This window comes from Egretta garzetta, unplaced genomic scaffold (genome assembly GCF_000687185.1).
Source record: "Egretta garzetta isolate BGI_Z169 unplaced genomic scaffold, ASM68718v1 scaffold503, whole genome shotgun sequence".
Taxonomy (NCBI): Eukaryota; Metazoa; Chordata; class Aves; order Pelecaniformes; family Ardeidae; genus Egretta; species Egretta garzetta.
The window spans coordinates 944,872-967,028 of record NW_009259107.1 but is presented as its reverse complement, the minus strand read 5'-3'; the positions used below and the strand labels follow the sequence as shown (position 1 = coordinate 967,028).

Genomic DNA, 22,157 nt, shown 5'->3' with positions numbered 1-22,157 from the left:
AATACAAATTTTCTGATTTATTCCCAGTCAATTAATACAGACTTCATGTATTTCATTGTCTCAAGCTGATTTTGTGTTTCTACAGTGCCTTCAGCAACCTGTCATAATTCTTTCACTTGTGCTGACTTCAGTGTATATGAGTATTAACTCTAACCTATAGGGAATAACAGTGAGCTGTTGCAATTTATAATTTCACATCTTGAATTGTTTCATTACTCTATTTTTTCTTTCCAAAATTACTGTTTTTTGAATCTTCACATGAGGTGTTTCATTTTACAGATTGATGTGCTCATCTAGCATTTTGTTAATAGTGGGTTTCAAGTGAGTTGTAATCTATTTACAACACTGAGTGTGACTTAAATAACTGGTAATATGATTTCTTAATTGGCTGTTGTGGATTTTTTGTGACTCTTGTAATTCTGGATATATACTTTAACATGTTTGCTATCATACGGATACCTTTTTTACATCTTGATGTCCATTTATGTTTGTTTTTTCTGTTGACTTTCATTGCTTGTCTGGTATTATGAACTCTTGATACATAATGATGTGGAAAAGGGATCCCCCTGTGGCTATATAAATTTGTAAATTCATTAAACCAAATGGACTGTTTTCAAGTGAGATGGAAGATGACAGTGTATGTGCAACTTTATATACAAGTTCTGTGGCAAACAGTTCAGTACCAGGGATTGTAGCAAGTCTCCTGACCAGTGCGCTCTGATGAAGCACGCTTGTTTCAGCAGCAAACGTTATTGAATAATGTTCTATTCCATTATACATAATAGCAGTTGTAATTATTCTGCAGCAGTTTCTCCTAACTTTATTATTAGGATTACTGTACCTAGGCCTGTGAGCTCATGTGAATGTTCCCCAAGCTATAAGCAAATAAGTTGTGACCTTCTGGTATTCACTAGCAGCATAACAACAATCAAGTGGATCATTATTTATAGTAAAAGGGCATGCTTTTACACTCCTACTTACGGAACCTCATGTCCTGTGAGGCTTTGTCATATGGCTGTCGAATGTTTGTGTCTTCTGCACTACAGTTTTAAATTAAGACCTGTGTGTCTCATTTGTAGCAGGCTATTACGCCAAGAACTTAGACAAACAAGTTATAATGCTTAAAACTAGAGGAAAGAAGAAGCCCCTGTATTATTTTGTTTCTTATAAAAATCAAGACCCCTTGTGAGCCTATTTGTTGACTACTTTTTCAGAAGCTGTATTTTTGTTTTGCTGGACCTGAGACCTTACTGCTAGGAAAAATGTCATGGGGAATAAGTTGTCTCTGAATACACTGCATTAAATTGTTTCAATACTTTTTGTTGTGGAATCACAATGTTATTTATTTATGTTAGAGAAAGACTTGCTGAAGGATTTAGATGATTTTTTTTTTTTTACAGAAAACTAATCGTTGATATAAAATGAAAGTTGTCTCCTTCTATTTTTCCTTACATTTCTTCTACCAAAATAGTATTTTTGTCTGCGCATTTTGAATATGTCAGGGTGTTCTGTGGGAAGGAAAAAAAAAAATTCTACATTGTTGTATTTCTCAAACATAACTCTAATGTGTAATGAGTTGGATATCAACTCTGTATGTCAAAACCACATGAGCAATGTATTGTTTAAAATAACAAGTAATATGGTATTACATTTAGAGTACTTTAACTTAAAGAGATTATGCAATATCTAGATGTATTTAAATTCTAAAGCATTTTATTTGTTTAAGTACAGAAAACAGTAGAAGTCAACTGGGATAATACAACTAGGGCAATACTGTAACTACCTGGTGTATTTCTCTGTAAGATAAAGTTGATATAGATGTAGTTGTGAAGAAAAGTTTGGGAACAGTCGTGGAAATCTTATTTTAAGTATCAGCTGTGAGATGCATTATCTCTTGGAGCAATGGGTTTAAAATTTCCATTTGTTTTGACCTTCTCTTTTGGCCTTTTAAGGCAGATACTTTTGAGTACTAAGCAGTTTACTTTGTGAGAATATACCATATGTATGATTCCTGCTTTCTAAGATCTGCTTCTTTGCCTAATGTCTAGTACTATTCTTAGCTTCTGGCCCATATGTGCCTGCATTTGGTAAAATGAGTATGGCTGTGAATTGTTTGTGAATTTGTATGTAAAGAATTTGTAAGCAAACATACTGTCCTTTGGTGAAAGATGCTATGGAGGTGGAAAATAATTCTGGAAAATCCTGATTAAAAAAATAATAATCAAATATCTGCTCATTAGCTTCTAGTATTCATTTATCTAGCTCTTGCAGTGTATAGACTGTAGTCAATAAAATAACGACGAGTGTTAATGTACTTACAGCTTAGTCTTGAACCATGTTTCTGTGGATTTTAATGATTTTAATTTAATCCACAGTTTGAAATGTAACTGGCCTCGTTTGCTGTTTAGCTAAACATACTGTGCATTTACCTTCCCCCACCCCTATTTATTATTTTGAACTATCATATTCTGTGCTGCTCGTGTGACTTACACCCTACTCAGGGCCCCAGCACATTACTTTTTGTTGCACATTAAAAAGCTGGTTTTTCACAAATCCCATTTGAAAAATCAGCTGAACTGGCTAGCAAAGAAAAGGTGATTGAAGAAACTGTAGCAAAGAGAAATCAGCGCTTTTAAATAGCTTTTAAAGTTAAATACTAAGTATGGCTCTGTGAGAGTTCATGCTTCTTCGAATCCTGTTATGGAATGCCCACATTTACTGGTGCTGTCAGTATATGCTGTAGGTATGGGGTTTGTTTTTTCCCTTTGCAGAGTGCTGAGATTAGTATTGTTACAAGTACATATTTCGTTTTTAGTGCGTTATGCTTGTATAAGCAGTCAGATGCCTGCAGAAAGTTTGCTTTTTCTGGGAATTAGCGTTCTTGGTTCTCCTTTGGTTTTGATATTAAATGGTATGCAGTAAAGGCCATCACTTCTTTTCATCAGGTTTGTCATAAGTATGTATCCTGCGTAATTTAATTTGCATGCAGTAGTGCGTTGAAAGATGTGAACTGTAGGTTGTCATAAATTAATGACATTTAACATAGCATTTAATAAAGAAATACATTTCCCAGAATGCAACAGATTCTTGGTCCTCTTATAGTAAGTGGGTACATTTTCATTGATTTTAATGGATTTCACCTGTTGATGGAATGAGAGTTAGGTGGAAGATTCATAAAGGAAAGTAGATCTAAAGCTTTTTGTTTTCCCCTTCTCTTAGCCATCTTTGAACCCCGGGGGAAGAAAAGCATCTGATGTAGTGCTCTTAAACCACTGGAGCATTCGAAATTACGATGTACAACGTGGGGACATTGTGTCATTGGTGTAAGTAATTTTACATACATTTCAATACATGCTTATATAAATGTTGAACCATCAGTATTTAGTATTTAATCTAGAGTAAGTATATATATGAACAAGGAACAATTTTTTTATTAATACATTATTGTTGTCACTATAGTAAGTTTTCAAAACTCAGATGTTCAAAGAATGCATTACCAAGTTTTTACTTGAAAGGAATGCAGTGTAAGATATTATGTGATACAGTATACATGTTTACCAAAACCACCAAGGGAAAAGAGCGGTGAAATAATCAGAGAAAATAGTCAAAACATCATGTGGCTTAATGGAGTATACTTTTAAAGTTGTTTGGCTATGCACTCATATATGTGAGAAAAATAGTGTTTCTATACCAATTATTACTAACTTTTATTTTCCTGTTGAAATCTGGCTACAGAAATAAGATCACAAGAATTCAGCTGTTTCCATAAAGGACAAATGTGGAAAAAAAAAAAAAAAAGTTTTACAATTATAATGGGGAGGTCTATGTATCAAGCCAAGAGGTGGCAGTGTTTCGCTGTTGAAAATATTAAAGACTAACAGGACAGAAACTCCATTTCAGCCTTAATGTAATATAGAAATGGAATGTCAAAGTGTGCATAACTGACACAATGTTATAATACATACTCATACTACATGCTTGGATAGTTTAAGTTAAGGTTTTAGTTTTGTAAGTGAAATGCACAATATGTAAATTATAACAGCTGTCTTCGGAAGCTATAGTATCTGGCTTTCTTTTTGTCATATCTCTCCTCTAGTTGTCCCATTTTTTTGCCTACCTCTTCACTGTAGTAGTAATTTTTATGATGATTTTCCCTACCAGCACTTAAACCAAACTCTCTCATGTACTCTTCTTTTGTTAGGAACAAAGTTTACTCTATGGTCTGTGTTATTATCTGGCATGCAAGATTTTCTGTGAATGGTCTAGCTACAAAGATGAATTTATTAATGTTTGCGACACCTAATATTGCAAAAGGACTCCAATTTCAGGTCACTTAATGGCTGCTTATTAAATCTGATTCTGCCTATGTGTGCTTTCCTCTGCTCAAGTCATGCTCTCGTGATTGTTTAAAACAGTGAGTGTAATTGATTAGTAATTAATAGACTGAATAGAAGATAAACATGTCTGCAGAAAACAGAATGAATGGTTTCATTCTTATACTACTTGAAGGTTTGTGGTACCATCTGAGCCATCTGCATTGATTGCTTTCACTTTGCTGTATGTTTGGGCATGATAACTAATATTTTAGACGCTGTGGCGTTTTTTGTATGTTTTGAAAATTTTGCCTATTATTGGTGGAGCTTATTTGCACCCACCTGGAAGAAGTTGCATTGTATTTATGCACTGTACTGAGGTTTTTCTTAATCTTTGGAGAAGAAACTGAATAGTCAGACTAGAGAATTCAAAAAGGACTTTAAGAACAACACAAAGGAAGTTAAACAATGTAAAAATAATCTATTGAATAGTTTTGATATGACAATACTGAAGGATATTTCATATAACAGTAGCAACTTTTAAGTACTTCATGGTATGGGTTTGTTAGAAGCAGCTTTGACCTACTAGCTTACTGCAATGTGAAGTTTTTAATTGTGTTGTAAAGACTTGCAGGGTATAGTACCTGGGTGTGCTTTTGTACCCATGTGTGTTGTTTCAGACTTAAGGTTTTGCACATGAGGCTTTTATTGTGTAAACAGGTTAATATTTTTATCCTTTTTGATTGTTTACCTATGGTTTCTACAACTCACTAGCGAATAGATACCCTATGTATATGCATGAATTTTACTCAGTGGTCCTCAGAGGATTTGGCTGATTTAAGCAAGGCTTGAACAGGGAAGGCCAGTCTCCCATCAGCTGCTGCTTTTTCTGTTCCTGTTAGAAATTCAGATGAGAAAAGTGTTGGTGTGACTGAGATATGTAAACCTTCTTTCATATCCTACTTGGCTGCTTAGCCATTATCCACTGTCTCTTTTTTGCGAAGTCATAGTAGAAAATAGCTATGAGGTTGTGGGAGGGTGGTCTTTTGCAGAACAAGGGCTGAGGTCAATATTCCTTTGTGGTAGCTTGACCAGGGCCATCTAAGCCCTTTGCTTTCTTCATACCATCAGAAATATGGTATCGTTCTGGATGGGTGCTGTTTCTATCGCAACTCCCAAAAGGGACTGTTGAGATCCCAACTGGCAAAGTCCAGTGTAAGTAGATGGCCAACAGCCAAACCCTGGAGCAAAGAGATGAGTTAGTCTTGGTGGCCCTGGATGCCCCAAGAGAGAATCAATCAGCCTGTGATTATGCTTTCTATACTGCTTGCAGATCCAAAAGTTTTTGCTTTCTCATCCAATCTAGTGCTTGATGAACAAATACGGTTTTGTTATTTGCTGACTTTGATTAGAAATGAGCACCCTGTCCCCAAGCACTTGGTGGTGTTTATGCCTGGTTAAGGTATTATATGAACACTGCATGTTTATGGAAATGTGTGTCTCTGCATCTGATGTAGATATAACAATGCATCACAACCACAGCTGTGAAATGAGCCATTGTGTGTGCACACATGTACATATACCTGGTTCTAGACATAATATTTAGAATGGCGTTAGTCCTTAAAAGTCTAAAATTAGAGTCAGATAAAACCAATGGAGAGAATAAGTTGGTAGGAAAGAATTATTTGTTTACTCTCAGTTTAGTGTTTTACAAATAGTTAAATCTTACATCAGCTTTTTAGAAGATGTTTTGGAATTTTTTCTATTAGCTTGAACTCATCCTTATTGATACCATAATTAATAGAACTCAGTGTTACACGTTACAACTTTTGAACTCACAATTTTAAGTTGATTCAGAACTAAGGGAAATTAATATCATCCTTAATTTGATCATTTGCTTGAGTGCTTAATTTAGATACTGCTATATTACTGGGACTTAATAAATTAAAAATCAAAACAGGAATATTTTTTCAATAAATTAAATTATTTCTACTATTACGTGTTCCAGAATACTACCTTTGCATGTCTTAAACAGATGCAAATAAAAGTGTGTTATTTTCTTTGTTTTGGAAATGCATTTATTTGTCTTCAAAGAGACAATGTAGTCATGTGGCACATGAGGTCATCTTTAAAAGATAAGTGAATGTGTATATTTGCCAGGCAGACCTTGATCTTTCAATAACTGCTGTGGTGAAACAGGCACTTTGTTTTGTAAGAGGTCTGCTGAGGTAGATCCCAACAGTTATGTAGAACTTTATCAGATACTGCAGGATGAGTTACAGGATGACTAGGCTTCTCCCAGCTGGTTTTGCTCTGTAAAGTTTGAATGCCAACAGCACTGTAGCTGTAGCAGGATGCATCACCGTGTGGGCTATACAGCTCATGCAGGTCCTTGGGAATATACGGTGCAACTGCATTTCCCACTACTAGTAGAGATAGTGCTTTTATGTGGAGTATTAATGGACATTTTTGCCAACTTACCTATACCTAATTTGGTTTCTACTGCATACGAATAGAGGCGGTGGTGTAAAAAGATGTTGCCAAAGAGTGATTTGTAGCTCTAGAATTAATTTTACTTGTCTCTACTGAAAACCTTATATCCTGAATGTAAAGTCTTGCACTCTTTTTATTCCCGAATTCCTGTCTTAATGTAGAAAGAAGTTGTTGCAATATGCAGAAGATTGCAAAATCAGCATGTGTATGTAGAATGGGTGTTTTATCAATATGACAAAATTTAAGTAAGCTTTTGAAATGAAGACACAACAGTATTTATTCAGACATTTAAATTTTACATAAATAAAGGTTTGGACATTGTCTTGTTCTTTGCTTGGTTACTAGGTTTTTAACAAAGGAGTTAACAATGACTGCAATATAAATAGGGTTGTTAGATTTTGAATGATGACATTTCAAGGTGGTAAATATTAACAGATACTAACTTTAGCCTTTGGAGGTTATGTTACTTTGGTAATAGAGAGAACACCTTCTTCAAGGTGTGACCGAGAGCAGGAACCTACTTGCTGGGTAGGTTACCACGTGTCCCTCCATTTCTAAGTTAGAATGTGTGCTTATACATTAAATAAAAATAGCTATATTAACGTAATCTGGGAAAAGATTGAGAACTAAAGCTGGTTTTCTGTACATTCTGAATGGTAACATGCTTCTTCAGTTTTGAACTATAATAGCTAAATGAAAATGGGCAGTGTATTTAAAAATACATTTTTAAAGGTCAGCTGTAATAATAAGGAAGTAAATTTGTCTGCTTCATATTTTGTCAGCTTCTTGTGAGTTCTTATACAAAAGCATAATTGCTTTAAGTACAAAAACAACTTTTTACATGGAAAATTCTTCGACATTTAAAAAAAAAAAAAAAGCTTACTTCCTATCTCCTATCCTGAAGAAGGATATTAAGTAGCTTCTGTCACTGCTTCCTCTGACTGTAAGATTATGTTCAGGCCTTGCAGCAAACTCCCTTACTTTTGGTAACTGCTAAGTAGTTTTGTGTATGGTTATATGCATTTGAGCTCTGAAAAATCCAGTGCAAATCAACACTGGAGGAAGAATCAAAGTACTGCGCATGAGGTTGTCTCTGCTGCTGTATCCCTCACTGACATCTGTTCAGAAATAAGAATTGGAAAAGATAGTTGCCGTGGTGATTTTATGTGATAGTTCAACAAGTGTCAGCCTATTCACACAAATCTGAATAACCCAAATTTTGAAGGAATGTGGTCTTGTTCAGTTGATGGAAACAAAAGAGTTCTCCAATGGTGCAAAGTGAATACATACTATTCATAAAACATCACTAATTGGAATTGCATTAATAAGACTAGCCTAGCAAAATAAAAATCAGTAAAAAAGGTACTTATTGAAGGAACTGCCTTGAATTTGAATCAGTAGTTGTAATTATGAAAGGATTTCCTACTAAATTCTGATAGATGTAACACAAAAAGATATTTAATAGTTCCAGCATTATTTTTAAGAAAGCTTCTTTCTGACTAAAGTACTGTACAACATTTTCCGTATACTTCTGCCTGACCTTCTTAAGTCTTCCAATTTCTATTCTATTTTTGTTTGTACTTAGGTCCCTGTACCAAGTCATCTGTCTTCTGGCAGGTAGGACACTGCAAAGGAGGTTGTGCTGACATAGAAGCTAAATAATCACTTTACTTTCTGTGCCTCAGTGACCTCAGAAAATCTTTTCCTATTCTGTTCTTTTAGCTGGGAAAAAAAACCCTCCTGTCTTTTCCTGGTAAAAATCAAATACGTAGTTCTACTTCTATTATCTGTGTTACAGTCTATTCTTAGAGTAGATATTGTACTATATGTGAGTGTGTTAATGCTGTTGATGAAATAAAGACTTGCATCTTCTATTCATAACGTAGGTAAAAATAATGTTTTAAAGAAAGTCTTCGGATACCATACATGATCCCTGGTTTTACTATGAAGTGCTCAGGATGGGTTTAAGTAGGCAATTATTGTAATATTGTGGAAATTGAGTAGTCGTGGAGGAAAGAAGTTGTAGTTAAAATTAAGGGTTTTTAATTTAAAGTCTGCGGATATGAGTAGTTAGTTTACAAGAATTGATTGCAAGAATGATTGCTGGAGAGCGTCTGGGTAGAATCTTTAGGCCAAAAAGTAACATATATGAATGTTGTGGCTTACAGATTCTTTAGTGGTCAAATGGCAATTTTGAGAATTAAAAATAAATATATTTTCTTTTCTAAAAAAGTTAATGATGTGGAAGTCAGATGGCCTAGGCCATTTGTGAAAGGGGCGTTAGTTGATCAGAAAGAGCACTGTATTATTGTAAGTCGGGCCAGTGAGAACTTCATATTCTGGTTGATTTTGATTCTATCAGCCTTGCTATTGAATTAAGAAACAAATTCTTGCTTGTTAAATATTTATTAGAGTATGCATTAGAGTACTACATTGCAAGTTTACTAAAAACCACTTAATTGATTACCGAGTTAAGCTGATAGGCCAAAAGTGAACATTAAGCTTAAACACATTAAGCTAACATAAACCAGAATGTGGCCAATTTTAGCCTGGAGAAGAGGAGGCTGAGGGGAGCCCTTATCACCCTCTACAACTGCCTGAAAGGAGGCTGTAGTGAGGTGGGGGTCGGCCTCTTCTCCCTGGTAATGGGCGATAGGACGAGGGGAAATGGCCTCAAGTTGTGCCAGGGCAGGTTTAGGTAGGTCATTAGGAAAAATTTTTTCAATGAAAGGGTTGTCAAGCATTGGAACAGGCTGCCCAGGGAAGTGGTAGAGTTCCCCATCCCTGGAGGTATTTAAAAGCTGGGTAGACAAGGTGCTTAGGGACATGGTTTAGTGGTGGGATGGCAGGGTTAGGTTAACGGTTGGACTTGATGATCTTAAAGGTCTTTTCCAACCCAAACAATTCTATGATTCCATGATTTAGTTGGTAATTAAAAAAAGAATAAATTGTTGTTCCATCCCAGCAACATATGTCAGGTAAAAATATTAAGTGTCCATCAGATACTTAATAGATATAAGTGGATGTGGAACCTTGCTGTGAGATCAGTAATTTTGACTCTAAAAGCAAATGTTGCGATTTAGTAACAGAAGACCATTACCTGAATCAATTTTTTTATTCTAGTTAGCATCCCTCAAATAAATGTATGGACATCAGTGTGGTTGTCAGAAATTCTGTTTAAAATGTTAATTCCTATTAGTTAGAGCATAGTTTAATCTTAATGACTATTCATAAGATAATTCCATCTGTTCTCATCTGAGGTATTGCTCCTATAGTGGCTGAAGGGTACAACTTGGAAAAACTAAAAAGCGCTATTAATTTGTCTTTTGCTGTTGGTTTTGGTCTTGGGTTGTTTTTGCTGCATAAATCCTTTGCTTTTCACTTAAAATGCAGCATTTGGGGGACCTGACAAAAATAACTAAAATCAGATACACACTCTGTGATATTTTGTTGAATTTACTGCTCAGATAAGTAGCATAAAATTTCACTAAGACATAGTCTAGTGGAAGTAGAGGGAAACTGCAATCTTACCAACCTCAGTACCAATTCAATAGTGTCAAGACTAAAGCTGTTTTATACAGGATTATCTATTGATCTGTACTCCTTGTTTTAAGTATTTTTCTTCTTGGCTCATCTGTATTTATGCTGGAATAACTGAGTTATGGTTAGGTCGCAACTCAGCCAGATTAGGATGTGAATAATAAAAACAAGTTACATTTGAACTTTCATCCAAATATATATACGTCTGATTCTTTGGAAAGCAAGAAAGATGGGAGAAAAACTGGTTTTGTTGTGATCTGTAAGTTGTAAGATGATCAGATAAGGTATTAGCAGCTAATTAATACATAGGAGGACATATGTTCTGCTGAAGGAAGACTGTTAACAGTTATTTTCAATCTCAAAACAAAATCAATTTATTTATTAATTCGATTATTTTTACTTCACTTTTTAGTGATCAGGCATATGAAGACAAGAAGGGGGGAAAAAGCCTATTCTAACAAATAAGTAACTTTTACCTGCCTCTATTCAGTAGAAAAGGGAACAGCACAGAATAGGTTTTTCTGCTGTTCTTGATGATGGGCAGTCATAGTATGTTGGCTATCCTGGGTCTAAGTGGACAGCTGCTTGAAATATTGCAAAAATTACAGGCATGATTTGATTGACTGGAAAGCTGTCTGCGATCCTGTAACTCTCTGCCTTACAGTGTGATGGCTGAGTGCCCTGCGAAGGTCATGTTGAGCAAAAGGAGCTTGAAACCTGCCTTGGTTTAGAAAAATGTCACTTTTACCTTTTGAAATATTTATAATTTAGATGCTAGGAACTTGCTTTGCTTTCAGCAGAATCTGGTGATAGAAATGCCTGCCGCGATGTATGTACAGAAAGGTAACAGTATATTTTTCCTAAACTTTTTTTTCTTTAACCTTAAGAAAAATTGACAACTCTGATAGGGAAATATTTGATATATTTTTTCTCAGTACATTTCCAACTGTTGAGAAGTAATTACTGGGTTTTTATGACTGGCATTGCTTGTAGGTACCTAGAGCTAGGAAAGGTTTTACAAGTCAGTGAAATAGTCTACACAACGTCATTGCTGGAAGAGGCAGGAAATATGATTGTTTCAGCAACTAACAGGGAATTCCAATGCTCATTCTGCATAGGGTATTCAGATTAGACACCTCCTTCTTAAGTAAATTCAGACTGAACATCTGTGATGGTATAGGATTAAAAAAAAAGTCATAGGTGTTCATATGATTATCCTTACAGAAAAATACCAAGTGTATTTTTGATTATGATAAGTATAGATGGACCATAATTTTTGAATGTGTGCTCAATCTGCTGAACAGGTAGCTTGAAGCTTTAGAGGATTGTTAAACTGAAAGTAAACTTGTTTAACTGAAAGTAACCTGCTAGTTTGTTGAAAGTAATTTCTTTCCATTGAAGGTAAAGGACTTGTGAGGAAGCCAATGCACCTACTATGACTCCTAAAGAAGATATGTATCAAAGTACTTAAACTTAGGTTCCACTGAACTGATGAAATTTGTTGTGCTGAATTGATGAAATACTAGATTCAGTTTAAGATAAACTTCACACTAGATTAAGATCTTACCTTTCATATTGCTTTACTTGAATCGTGAATGATTCAAGAGTAATACACATTCTGGCTCTAAAGGTGCCCTATCAGCTTGTGTTCCAAAGAAGTTTTCTATACTTAGAAAGGGAGGGAATAATGAAAAATGTTTTTTGCAGAACAGCTCTGGAGATCAGCTTACCTTTTCTTCTCCATATGAAACCATTCTCTTTCAAAGAGATCCGGTTCCTTAACATCAAGGCTTGCATATTCCAATGCTAAGTTCTGTTACCTGTAATAGTATGACAGCTTTAACAGAGAAATGTACGTAGGATGTTTTAATATGATTCAACAATGCTTGAAACCTAGAATGCAGTAATTTTTCTTAAGTGATGAAGATTGACTTTTTTTTTTCTTTTTTTTTTTTTTTTTTTTAGAAGTCCTGGACATAAGCTATTAAACAAATGAAATTGGTTCTGTAGTTTTTGAGTACACAAAAAGATATCTAAATACATTTTTACATTTTAGCCTTTTGTGCAGTGAGGCTGCTTTTATTTTGTGTACAGTCTGGGAAATACTAAGGTGATGTTTTATTATACGGGCTATTTCATACAGTGTGTTCTTGGACAAATTATAGTTTAAATACTGCCACAGCTGACTTCATATCTTTTAGTAATAACTTCCCCTAAGCCAGCTTAGTCAGTTGTATTATGAGCAGCCATAAATATTAACTGCAGAATGTTACTTCTAGGAATCTTTCAATGAACTACACATACGCTGACAAAGTGAATTCTGCTTACACATCAGAAATATTTATTTCCAGTCTAATTGGTGAAGTTGGAAGAAAAATCATGGGTCTTGACCTGTGCTGAGTATATTGTGGGCATGAATATTTTTGCATGTAATAAGCAGAGTCTTGGCCTTGTTTTCTGTTTTTTCAGCCTTGTTAGCAAAGGCAAAAACAAGGGAATGGCAAATTATCAGGTTTAAAATTATAATTAACCTTATCATCACTGTATTTTCTAGGGAAATTATATTAGGCTGTATTCATGAATGTAACATTAGTTTTTTTTATGTGCAATCAGCTGCTCCTGGAAAGTACAACTGAACAAAATTTATGTTTAAATACATGCATATATATTTGTTCAGCTGAGGGGGGACCTTACCAGCTGTTGTCAACTGTCTGTCTGTTGATTAGCTACAGAGAAATTGAATCAAACTCTTCTCGGAGGTGCACAGCAAAGGGACAAGAGACAACAGTCACAACTGCAGCAAGACCAGATATAAGGAAAATAACCTGCACAATTAGAATGGCTAAGTCATTAGCCAGAGAGATTGTGAAACCTCCATCCTTGGATGTATTCAAAACTTGACGAGTCAAAGCCCGAACACCCTGATCCAGCTTTGCAGTTGCAGCAGATGAATCCCAGTGGTCCCTTCCAACCTGAATTACTCTGTTTGTCTGCATCAAATGGCATTTCAACAATGGAAGTTTTTAAGATGTTAGACATAATTGCTATACCCTTTCAAAGGTACAAGTCAATATAACCAGTTAGTGTTTAGAATATCCATTATGCTGTTTTTAATTCTTTTTATAACACAAAAGTGGAGTTTCTAAAATCCTCTTACTCTGTAGATGTGGTTGTGATTTTTGTCTTACAGCAGTTTCCTAAAGGCCCAGTCATGCATTGGAAGCCTGTTGTGTTAATAGCTGAACGTACAGAGAATGGTAAGATTGCATTTGTGGTTTATAACTAGATTGTAAATTCTCTAAATCAGAAACAATTAGTAGATCCAGGCAGATGCGTATGGTGAAGCAATCAGTGGGGTGGGTGGCAGTCTGCATGCGGACGGCTGAACATTGGGTCATGTTTAACACACTGCAGTAAAGGGAACTGCTTTGCAAATGTACATGGAGAGCAGTTCCCAAGTGAGAAGAGGAGCCTGGAAAAGTACACAAGTAATTATTTGCTCACTTGTTAAAGTTTCAATTAAGTCTGACTGGATTCATTCATAAGGGACAGGGTCAACATTTTGACTGTAAACTGGAGAGAAATGTGTCAGGAGTAAAGTATAAAAGACACCTAAAATGAAGGCAAAAAAATTAATATGATTGAAATAGAAAGCAGAGAGGTTACCTACAAATTTTAGTGTCACGACCTACAAATTTTAGTGTCACGGCTGTAATTTAATGACTTGATGTAGGAAGAATCTACAAGAATCTTTTTCATTTATTTCATAAATAGAACTTAAATTGATTTGAACTTGACCGGTCTCCTCTGCCAATATGGAGCAGAATGAGCTAGCCTGCTACTCGCTAGCCACTTAGCTCAGATTTTCCCTGGTAGTGTAGGTATCTTCTTTTATGGCTATCTTCATGAAATGTAAAAAAGTAGAATATAAACAGAAATTTGGACTAGAGAAAAAAGTAGAGGTAAAAACTTAAATTTATAGTTCACTTAAAACCAAGATCCATAGCATAGTGCCATTTAGTGTTTCGATAATTAACGGTGTATATTTTAAGGCAAAAAAGAGGTACCTAGTAATCATATTTCTTGGGTTAGGTGTTGTTTTATATGTTTGCTTTAAGGGAAAAATTAGTGGCATTCTCAGAACAATAACTTTGATGTTTCAAGAACTAGGGCAACTGTAATGAGAGAAGTGTGGTCTTGCCATATAAAGGGAAGTATATTGTCAGCAAGCAAAAGATAATAGCATCCTGTACACCCAGAAGGCCTGCTGGGATGTTTGTGTCTGCATCAGATCCCCTTCGCCCTCAGAACAGTCTGTTTTTAAACTGGTGCTGAGTTTGACCTTAGTAAACAGATACTGTTGGAAGACATTTAAATGCGTGATCATGCACAGCGTGTTCCTCAGTCCTACAGGACACTGACAGTAGTATTTTTCTACATCAGATTTGTATTAGTTTGCACTTTCCTTGAGTTCAAAGGCTTATCTGTTTAACACTAAAGGGGAAAACTTAATTCCAAGTTATATTCCATATCCTTAATTGATAATAGCTTAGCTGAATCCATGAGACAGAATTAGAGACTTAGCATCATTGTTCCAAACAGCTTATGATGGGATGGTTTCAGATTTCTGTTTAAAATAAGAATAACTTCCATAGAAAGTGAAATGCTGACTTTGTTGTTAACTACGTTTTCCTCACTGTGAGCTGTGATTTACTTGTAAAACTTGTGAAGAATATAGGCTGTTCTAGGTCAGTATAACTACTACTTCATAGGAACAGCATGCACACCTTTGAGAACCAAAGTGGGCTACTGGTATAGTTGACATATGTTTGTTGTAACCTATTTAAAATACCTTGCAAAGCCAGGAAACTGCAAGAACGATACTCTTTCGTGGGCCTCTTCTGACTTCGTAAGATAATGTTTGACCTTTACGTTATCCCATGATATCTGGACTGTAATATTGAATGTTAGCTAGATTTTTTTTTAAATATGTTGACTTATCACTTGTCACCCTTACTGCATGAAACCTTGTGCTTTCCTGTGGTCAGACAGTGGTTTTTGTGCATCAGCAGGACTGCAGTATTAGCATGTAATTGAGAGAGAGGGCACCTCATTCCATATATTTTAAAACTGACAGTGAAGGGAAGGTGCGATGTTGGGATGAATCTTGGCTGAGAGAAATTGATGATGTTGTGAAAATGTGTTAGCCAATATTAAGTTAAACCTGATGTAGCAAAACAAAGGACCTCTGAATATCTGAACCCAAATTTAGCAGAAAAGTGCATCTTAACATTTGAAGCTTTGTCTAGATGCTTCTTAGTTTTGATAACTGAAACAGCTGAGTATGTTCATATAGAATATTTCCTCCTTTTTTCCCCTTTTGCCTTTTTGAGGCATTATCTCAGTGGTTATCTTTGAGAAAGTTTTGAAAGCTGGCCTTCCAGTTTTATTCTTCTGGTCAGTTCTCATTTGTAATCCTGTGACCGTTTCTGGTGTTGAAAAGACTACAGAGTTTGTGAATGCATAAAGTGCGTTGAGGTCTGTTTAAGTATTTAGACAGTGTAATCGTTGATTCTGTGTTGTGTTACCTTAAAACTGGAGGACTGAGGTGTGCAGCTGAGGAGCTGTTGTCTCCCACTTTTCTAAAATCTGCCATCATTATTCCAGCTGTATAATTCTAAATAGTTGCCACTTTTCTCCTTTATAGCACTAGGGGGTTTTGTGTGTTTGTTTCTATGTATATTTTAATCAGCTTTTACTCGTGGTTGGTGATAAGGTATAACATATCTCTCTGTCTGTGAATGAATTGACACATTCGAAAATACTTAGGGCTTGCAAAGACAGTTGTGTTTAGGATTTCAGCGGTGCTATAACTATATGTAAGGCAACTCAGCAGGGCTTTTCAGTTCACAAGATTTGCTAATGCAGCAGCAGCTAACCGCCAAGGGAAATTTAAATTTGAAGGGACTCTTCATGTCCTGATTTGTAAAAGCCCTCCTGGGCTATTCTAGAAATTTCTGCTAGCAACTACATTTAGCTCTGCTGTGTGGCTTGTTTCAGTTCCTGCGTGCAGCTGTATGCTGTTTGCTAAAGCTCATGAGGTATTACATTGCAGCAACAAGTACATTGTCTAGGTGGTAACAGCAGGGCTAGCAAACGTCTGTCAGCCCCTGGTGTTCAGACAACATGTACAGAGCATTTGGTCTTATTGGCACAAAGCATTACTGCAGGCTAGAAATAATCCATTTTGGTGTCTCTAATCTACCAGTTATACTCCTGCTTTATGATATGTTAATAGTAATATGACTGATATTGGAATGGGCTCGGTGAAGATTCTGCTGTTTTTCTCTTTGTCTCATACTTGTAGTTGACAAAGTGGACAAATAAAACACGCTAATACTGCTTTTGTTATGAGCTTTATCTACATGAAGATAAGTCATACAATTTTTAATGTTACCTCATGAAGAACCCTTTTTTTAAACATGCACTTTGAACGCAGCAGGTTTATGATTCCTGTGTTCATATGGTCCTGATAAGTATCTCATGTATTTTCTAAGAATAAACTGATTTTGGAGATTGCTACGTAAGTTTGATCCAAGTACAAAAGGTGAACAGATGTAGACTGCTATGAATAGCTGATATTCAAAATGATCTTTAACTTTGGAAGAAGATTAGCCACACTAGGAATTCATGAACTGTAATAGCAAAATCATTAATGTAATGTAAATTGGTGAGATTATAATTTAAAAAAAAGTATTTATGATATACATGCTGGCAAACAAGAGGCTTGCATAATAATTTAATAGTGCTTATTGTAAGTATGTAATATTTATAGACTAATTTCAGATTACATAATCCATTTGGGAAATATTAAGTATGGACACATAGGCGTCATATTTTGAAGCAGTTGGCATGCAGTAGCAGAATGGCTGCAGCATACCACTCACACCCATTGCAAAAGTTCTTAAATGTGTATGCTCTTTATGAAAGTCAGTCATTTTCTCCTTTCCCTGGGTGACTTGGAACAAAAGCAGTGATTGGTACTGCTGAGAACCCAGACTGTGAAAGGATTTGGAATCCCTGTTATCGTAATTCCTTAGAGTGTATGAGGTTCATATTGCCTGTGAGAAGAGAGACTGTAATCCCCGTCTTGCTCTTCCAACCTACAGCCCAGAAGATTACTCACAACTTTTTCTCCTTAGGGTCCAAATCCAATATATACTTTATACCAGTTCCGAAAATCAGAAGACTTAAAAAATAGCAAAAGGGAAAATGTTAAATGTATTTATTTTACAGTTTATTAAAAAAAAAGATTAAAAAACATTATTTATACTATTTTAGTGTGTTGATTTATAGATGTGTTTATGGCCTATATTGTATTTAAAATTTTTAGATCCTAGAATGACACAGTGTTGTATTTGAAAATAAAATCCCTGTTCATCAGATTGTATAGAACGTGCATAGTGCAGCAGCTGAAGGTCCTCCCCATAGAATGGTAAGCTTCTAGTTGGATATGGGGATTATTCACTGTCTTAGTAATGAATAGGAAACACATATGAGGGTTCTTTCAGTTTAGGGCATGTTTAAAAAAATAATCATTCTGACTTGTGTATTTACAGGGAAATGACATCTCTTTCTAAAGTTGTTTTCTGGCTGTCTTTGGGTTGTTATATTCAGGAGAGTACTAATAAGCTGAAGGGAATTTGTAGCACTGCAACCAAAGTGATTATGAGTTTTATGTAGAGGGTTGCTAAAGAAGCACGTGTTTAGGTTTGTCTCTAGTTAATCGGTTTTGGTGCTTAGATTGCATCTGTATCCAAGGTCCTACCCAAGCCGCAGGTGGGGTTCTACTGGACAATGACCTGCTTTTCAACCCCCACTCCATTCGAGTGTGTGAATCTTGGGATGTCAATCATGTCACTTTCAACCGGTCCTAATTAACACCTACAGAACCATCACAGAGAAAGCAAGGAAGCAGAGAACAGGCCTGTGATGGAGAAAAAAATTCTACAATCGACACTTTGTGAGATTGTTCTGTTTTCGTTGCTCCTAGCAGCATTTTGGTGGAGTCTCTATTCACTAGACATTCCAGAGAAGAAGTTGTGACATCTTAATTTTAATTCTGCCTTGGTTTCGTTTTATTTTATCATTGCAGACTCCCTTAAATGAACAGGTTACATTAATGCTTTCCTTTTTCAGTGCTTGCAACAGACTAGTTCATCTGTTAAGGTTTGGCCAGCAAGGAAATATTTTCCTTTCTTCATAGCATCTTTTGACTAGTGGTTTTTTTTTTTTTTTTTTCCTTTGAAGAGTCTCTAATGAAGCCTCATGGATGAAGACTTTAGGCTGGTTTTTTTTTTATTATTTATATTTTGTCATGCCTAAGGATGCTGATCTTGGGCAAGAGCATCATTGTTCAAGAAACTCCACATAGATTTCTTTATTACCTCAAGGGGAGTTTCTGTGTTAAACTTACTCCAATTATCCCTATTGTTTTAATAGTTAGATATCATAAATCAAGTCTACTCACCAGAATTTCTTTCTAGTCAATGGAGAAAAATGAGCTCTTCCAGGAATGAGGTTTTATCAATTATCCTTAGACATTTTGTTTTAAATGATGGGCCAAATAAATGCCATGGATTTTAATTTAGACTAAACCCATATTTCTATATGAGTTTTGTACTGCTGTCCCTAACCTAGGTGATCAAATAGTAATGAAGGTATTTGAATTTGTTTCACTGTACAATTTTAAGGATTATTTACATGCAATTTACTTAGGCTCAGGAAAAATATTTTCCATGTTATATCTTAAATTTCAGGGTGACATCTCTTACTCTTCACTGTACATATCTTGGAGCCTCCTTCTGTGAGATTGTAATAGCTGACCAACAAGGGTCTTCAATATTACAGTCAAATTTTCATGCTGTTGTGATCAAGCATCTGTTAATGAGTTATACTTGCAGGTAATTAGATAATATTGGGGGTCTTCCTTACTGTTCTTGTATTTATATCAATATCTTCTTTTTTTCCCTTCCTTCCTGTCTGTCTGTTAAACCACACAGAAGAAAAAAGGTCATAATTTAATGAGTGACCCTTTGGATCACAGATGTCGACAAAATGAAGCCTGAAAATTTTAAATTGGCTGGCTGCTGTTATCCTAACAGAGCCCATTAAAGTCACACAAGAGAGCATAACTTATTATGTAGTGAAACTGTGACTTTTTCATGGTTTCTTTGTAAACATGACAAAATTTATGGATGGCATTAGTGATACTAAGTTGACAGAATTAAAATCACTGTTTATGGATACAGTTCAGTAACTTGATTTAATTAGATTCTCACCACATTGTTCTAAGAGGATTTTCAAGCAGTATTTTATGACAAGGGTTTAAAAGAGAATGCTGAAGTTCTTACACAAGTGATGAATTGAAAGAAATATTTTCTTTTAAATACATATATATTTAACTAAATACTTATTGTTTAGGCTCTTGTGCTTTGAAATGGTGTACGGTATATTGTACAGGGGCTTCGGTCACTGTACAATCCCAAACTTCATCTTTGACTAATAGTATACTGCATTAACACTGGGTATATTAGTATAGCAGGAGGAGTTTCAGCTCTACTCACAGAATCACAGAATCACAGAATCGTAAGGGTTGGAAGGGACCTCAGGAGATCATCTAGTCCAACCCCCCTGCTAAAGCAGGCTCACCTAGAGCATGCTACACAGGACTTCATCCAGGCGGGCTTTGAATATCTCCAGAGAAGGAGACTCCACAACCTCCCTGGGCAGCCTGTTCCAGTGCTCTGCCACCCTCAGAGTGAAGAAGTTCTTCCTCATATTCAGCTGAAACCTCTTATGTTTCAGTTTGCACCCATTGCCCCTAGTCCTGTCGCTGGACACCACTGCAAACAGACTGCTTCCGTCCTCTTGACTTCCGCCCTTAAGATATTTGTATGCGTTGATGAGATCCCCTCTCAGTCTTCTCTTCTTCAGGCTGAACAAGCCCAACTCTCTCAGCCTTTCCTCGCAGGGGAGATGCTCCAGTCCCTTTATCATCCTAGTAGCTCTCCTCTGGACTCTTTCTAGGAGTTCCTCGTCTTTCTTGAACTGGGGAGCCCAGAACTGGACACAGTACTCCAGGTGGGGTCTCACCAGGGCAGAGTAGAGGGGGAGGAGAACCTCCCTCGACCTGCTGGCCACACTCCTCTTAATACACCCCAGGATACCATTGGCCTTCTTGGCAACAAGGGCACATTGCTGGCTCATGGTCAGCTTATTGTCCACCAGGACTCCCAGGTCCCTCTCAGCAGAGGTGGCATTGCTCAAGGAACAACGTCAGGGCCGATCCTGTTCAGCATCAGCATCATCAGTTACCAGCACAAGGGGCGGAAGGCACGTCAGCAAGTCGGCGGGTAATGGTAACCCAGAGGGGGGGGAAGCAGTTCACGGCCTTGATGGCAGGATTAGTCTTCAGAGGTACCCTGGATGAGACAGAGGAACGGGCCAAGAGGAACCTCCTGAAGTTCAGCAAACACAAAGACACTGTCCTGTCCCTGAGCTGGAATAGCCCCCAAGCATCAAGATGGGGTTGTGGACCCACTGGTTGGAGCAGCTCAGCCAAAAAGCATTGGGGTGCTGGCAGGCAAGACGAGGTGGCTTCCCCCAGAGCCCTCCCAATCCAAGGGGTTCTATGATTCCTAATAACTGTATCTCCCAAAGACCAACTTGACTTGGCCCTGGGTTTTTTCATCTTTTTTCACATGTCCCCACCAAAGCATACATAGTCACAGATTTTTGTAAACAGTGATTTCGTAGGTCAGCAACCTCAGTGGAAGAAAATTGTGTGTGTGTGCATGTGCGTCTGTTGGGTACAACTGTCAGCAGCAAAAAACGGAAGATGCAATTTAGCTCCTTTGTGAAGTTGCAGCATTCTGTTGTACTTGGTGCAATTTCCATTAAGAAGATAATGCCAAGCATGCTCCTTTTTACCTTCCTCCTATAGACTGTGAACATCTCTCTGCAACCCTTCCCCTTTCATCTTCTCCCCAGCTTTTACCTCCCTCTGTGTCAAGAGGCAAAGGTCCAACTCTAAGATGGTGCAACTGTGTAACCCTGGCTCAGGCTGCTGAGAAAACAAAGTTGTGGCAAGCGCTGCGCAATGGCGTGTAGGAAGGTGCAGTACAACCGGCAGCAGAGCTAGGCTGTCCCGTCTGGAGTTGCCAGTAGCTCACAGGATCAAAATGATGAATACCAGCACAGAAATTATTCTAACCACAAAGAGAATGAAAACAGGGAAAGAATCATAGAATTGTAGAATCATTTAGGTTGGAAAAGACCCTGGAGATCATTGAGTCCAACCGGAAACCTAATATTGCCAAGTCCACCACTAAACCATGTCCCTAAGTGCCACATCTACCTGCCTTTTAAATACCCCCAGGGATGGGGACTCAACCATTTCCCTGGGCAGCCCCTTCCAGTGCTTGACAGCCCTTTCTGTGAAGAAATTTTTTCTAATATCTAATCTAAACCTGCCCTGGTGCATCTTCAGGCCGTTTCCTCTCGTCCCATCACTTGTTGCTTGTCACTTATTACTGCCAGACAGCTGTGAACCAGTGTCATCAGTGCCCTGGTGTTGGACGTGGCGGTCGATGGCGGCTTGGCAACGGTGCCTTTCTGCTCTAGGGAGAGGCCGAGGCCTGCCCGGCCGGTGGGGGCTCCTGTGTCCTACCGGTGACCAGGTCAATGTTTACCTTGGAGCTTGTCAAATCCCGGCCCTCGCTTCTTCGTATGCGCTCCCGATAAACAACA

The 22,157-nt window shown here is 37.0% G+C and overlaps 1 protein-coding gene across 2 annotated transcripts in view; it reads left to right on the top strand.

The window, feature by feature from the left end:
* IMMP2L (inner mitochondrial membrane peptidase subunit 2) overlaps positions 1-22,157 on the top strand; it is a 466,129-nt gene that overhangs the window by 3,480 nt on the left and 440,492 nt on the right. The window contains exons 2-4 of one of the 2 annotated variants that reach the window (XM_035890908.1): positions 3,220-3,323; positions 10,682-10,691; positions 16,935-16,963. In XM_035890908.1, coding sequence (XP_035746801.1) covers positions 3,220-3,323; positions 10,682-10,691; positions 16,935-16,963 — 143 coding nt within the window. The remainder of the gene's footprint in view (positions 1-3,219; positions 3,324-10,681; positions 10,692-16,934; positions 16,964-22,157) is intronic. The other variant, XM_009635334.1, reaches the window with a different exon arrangement.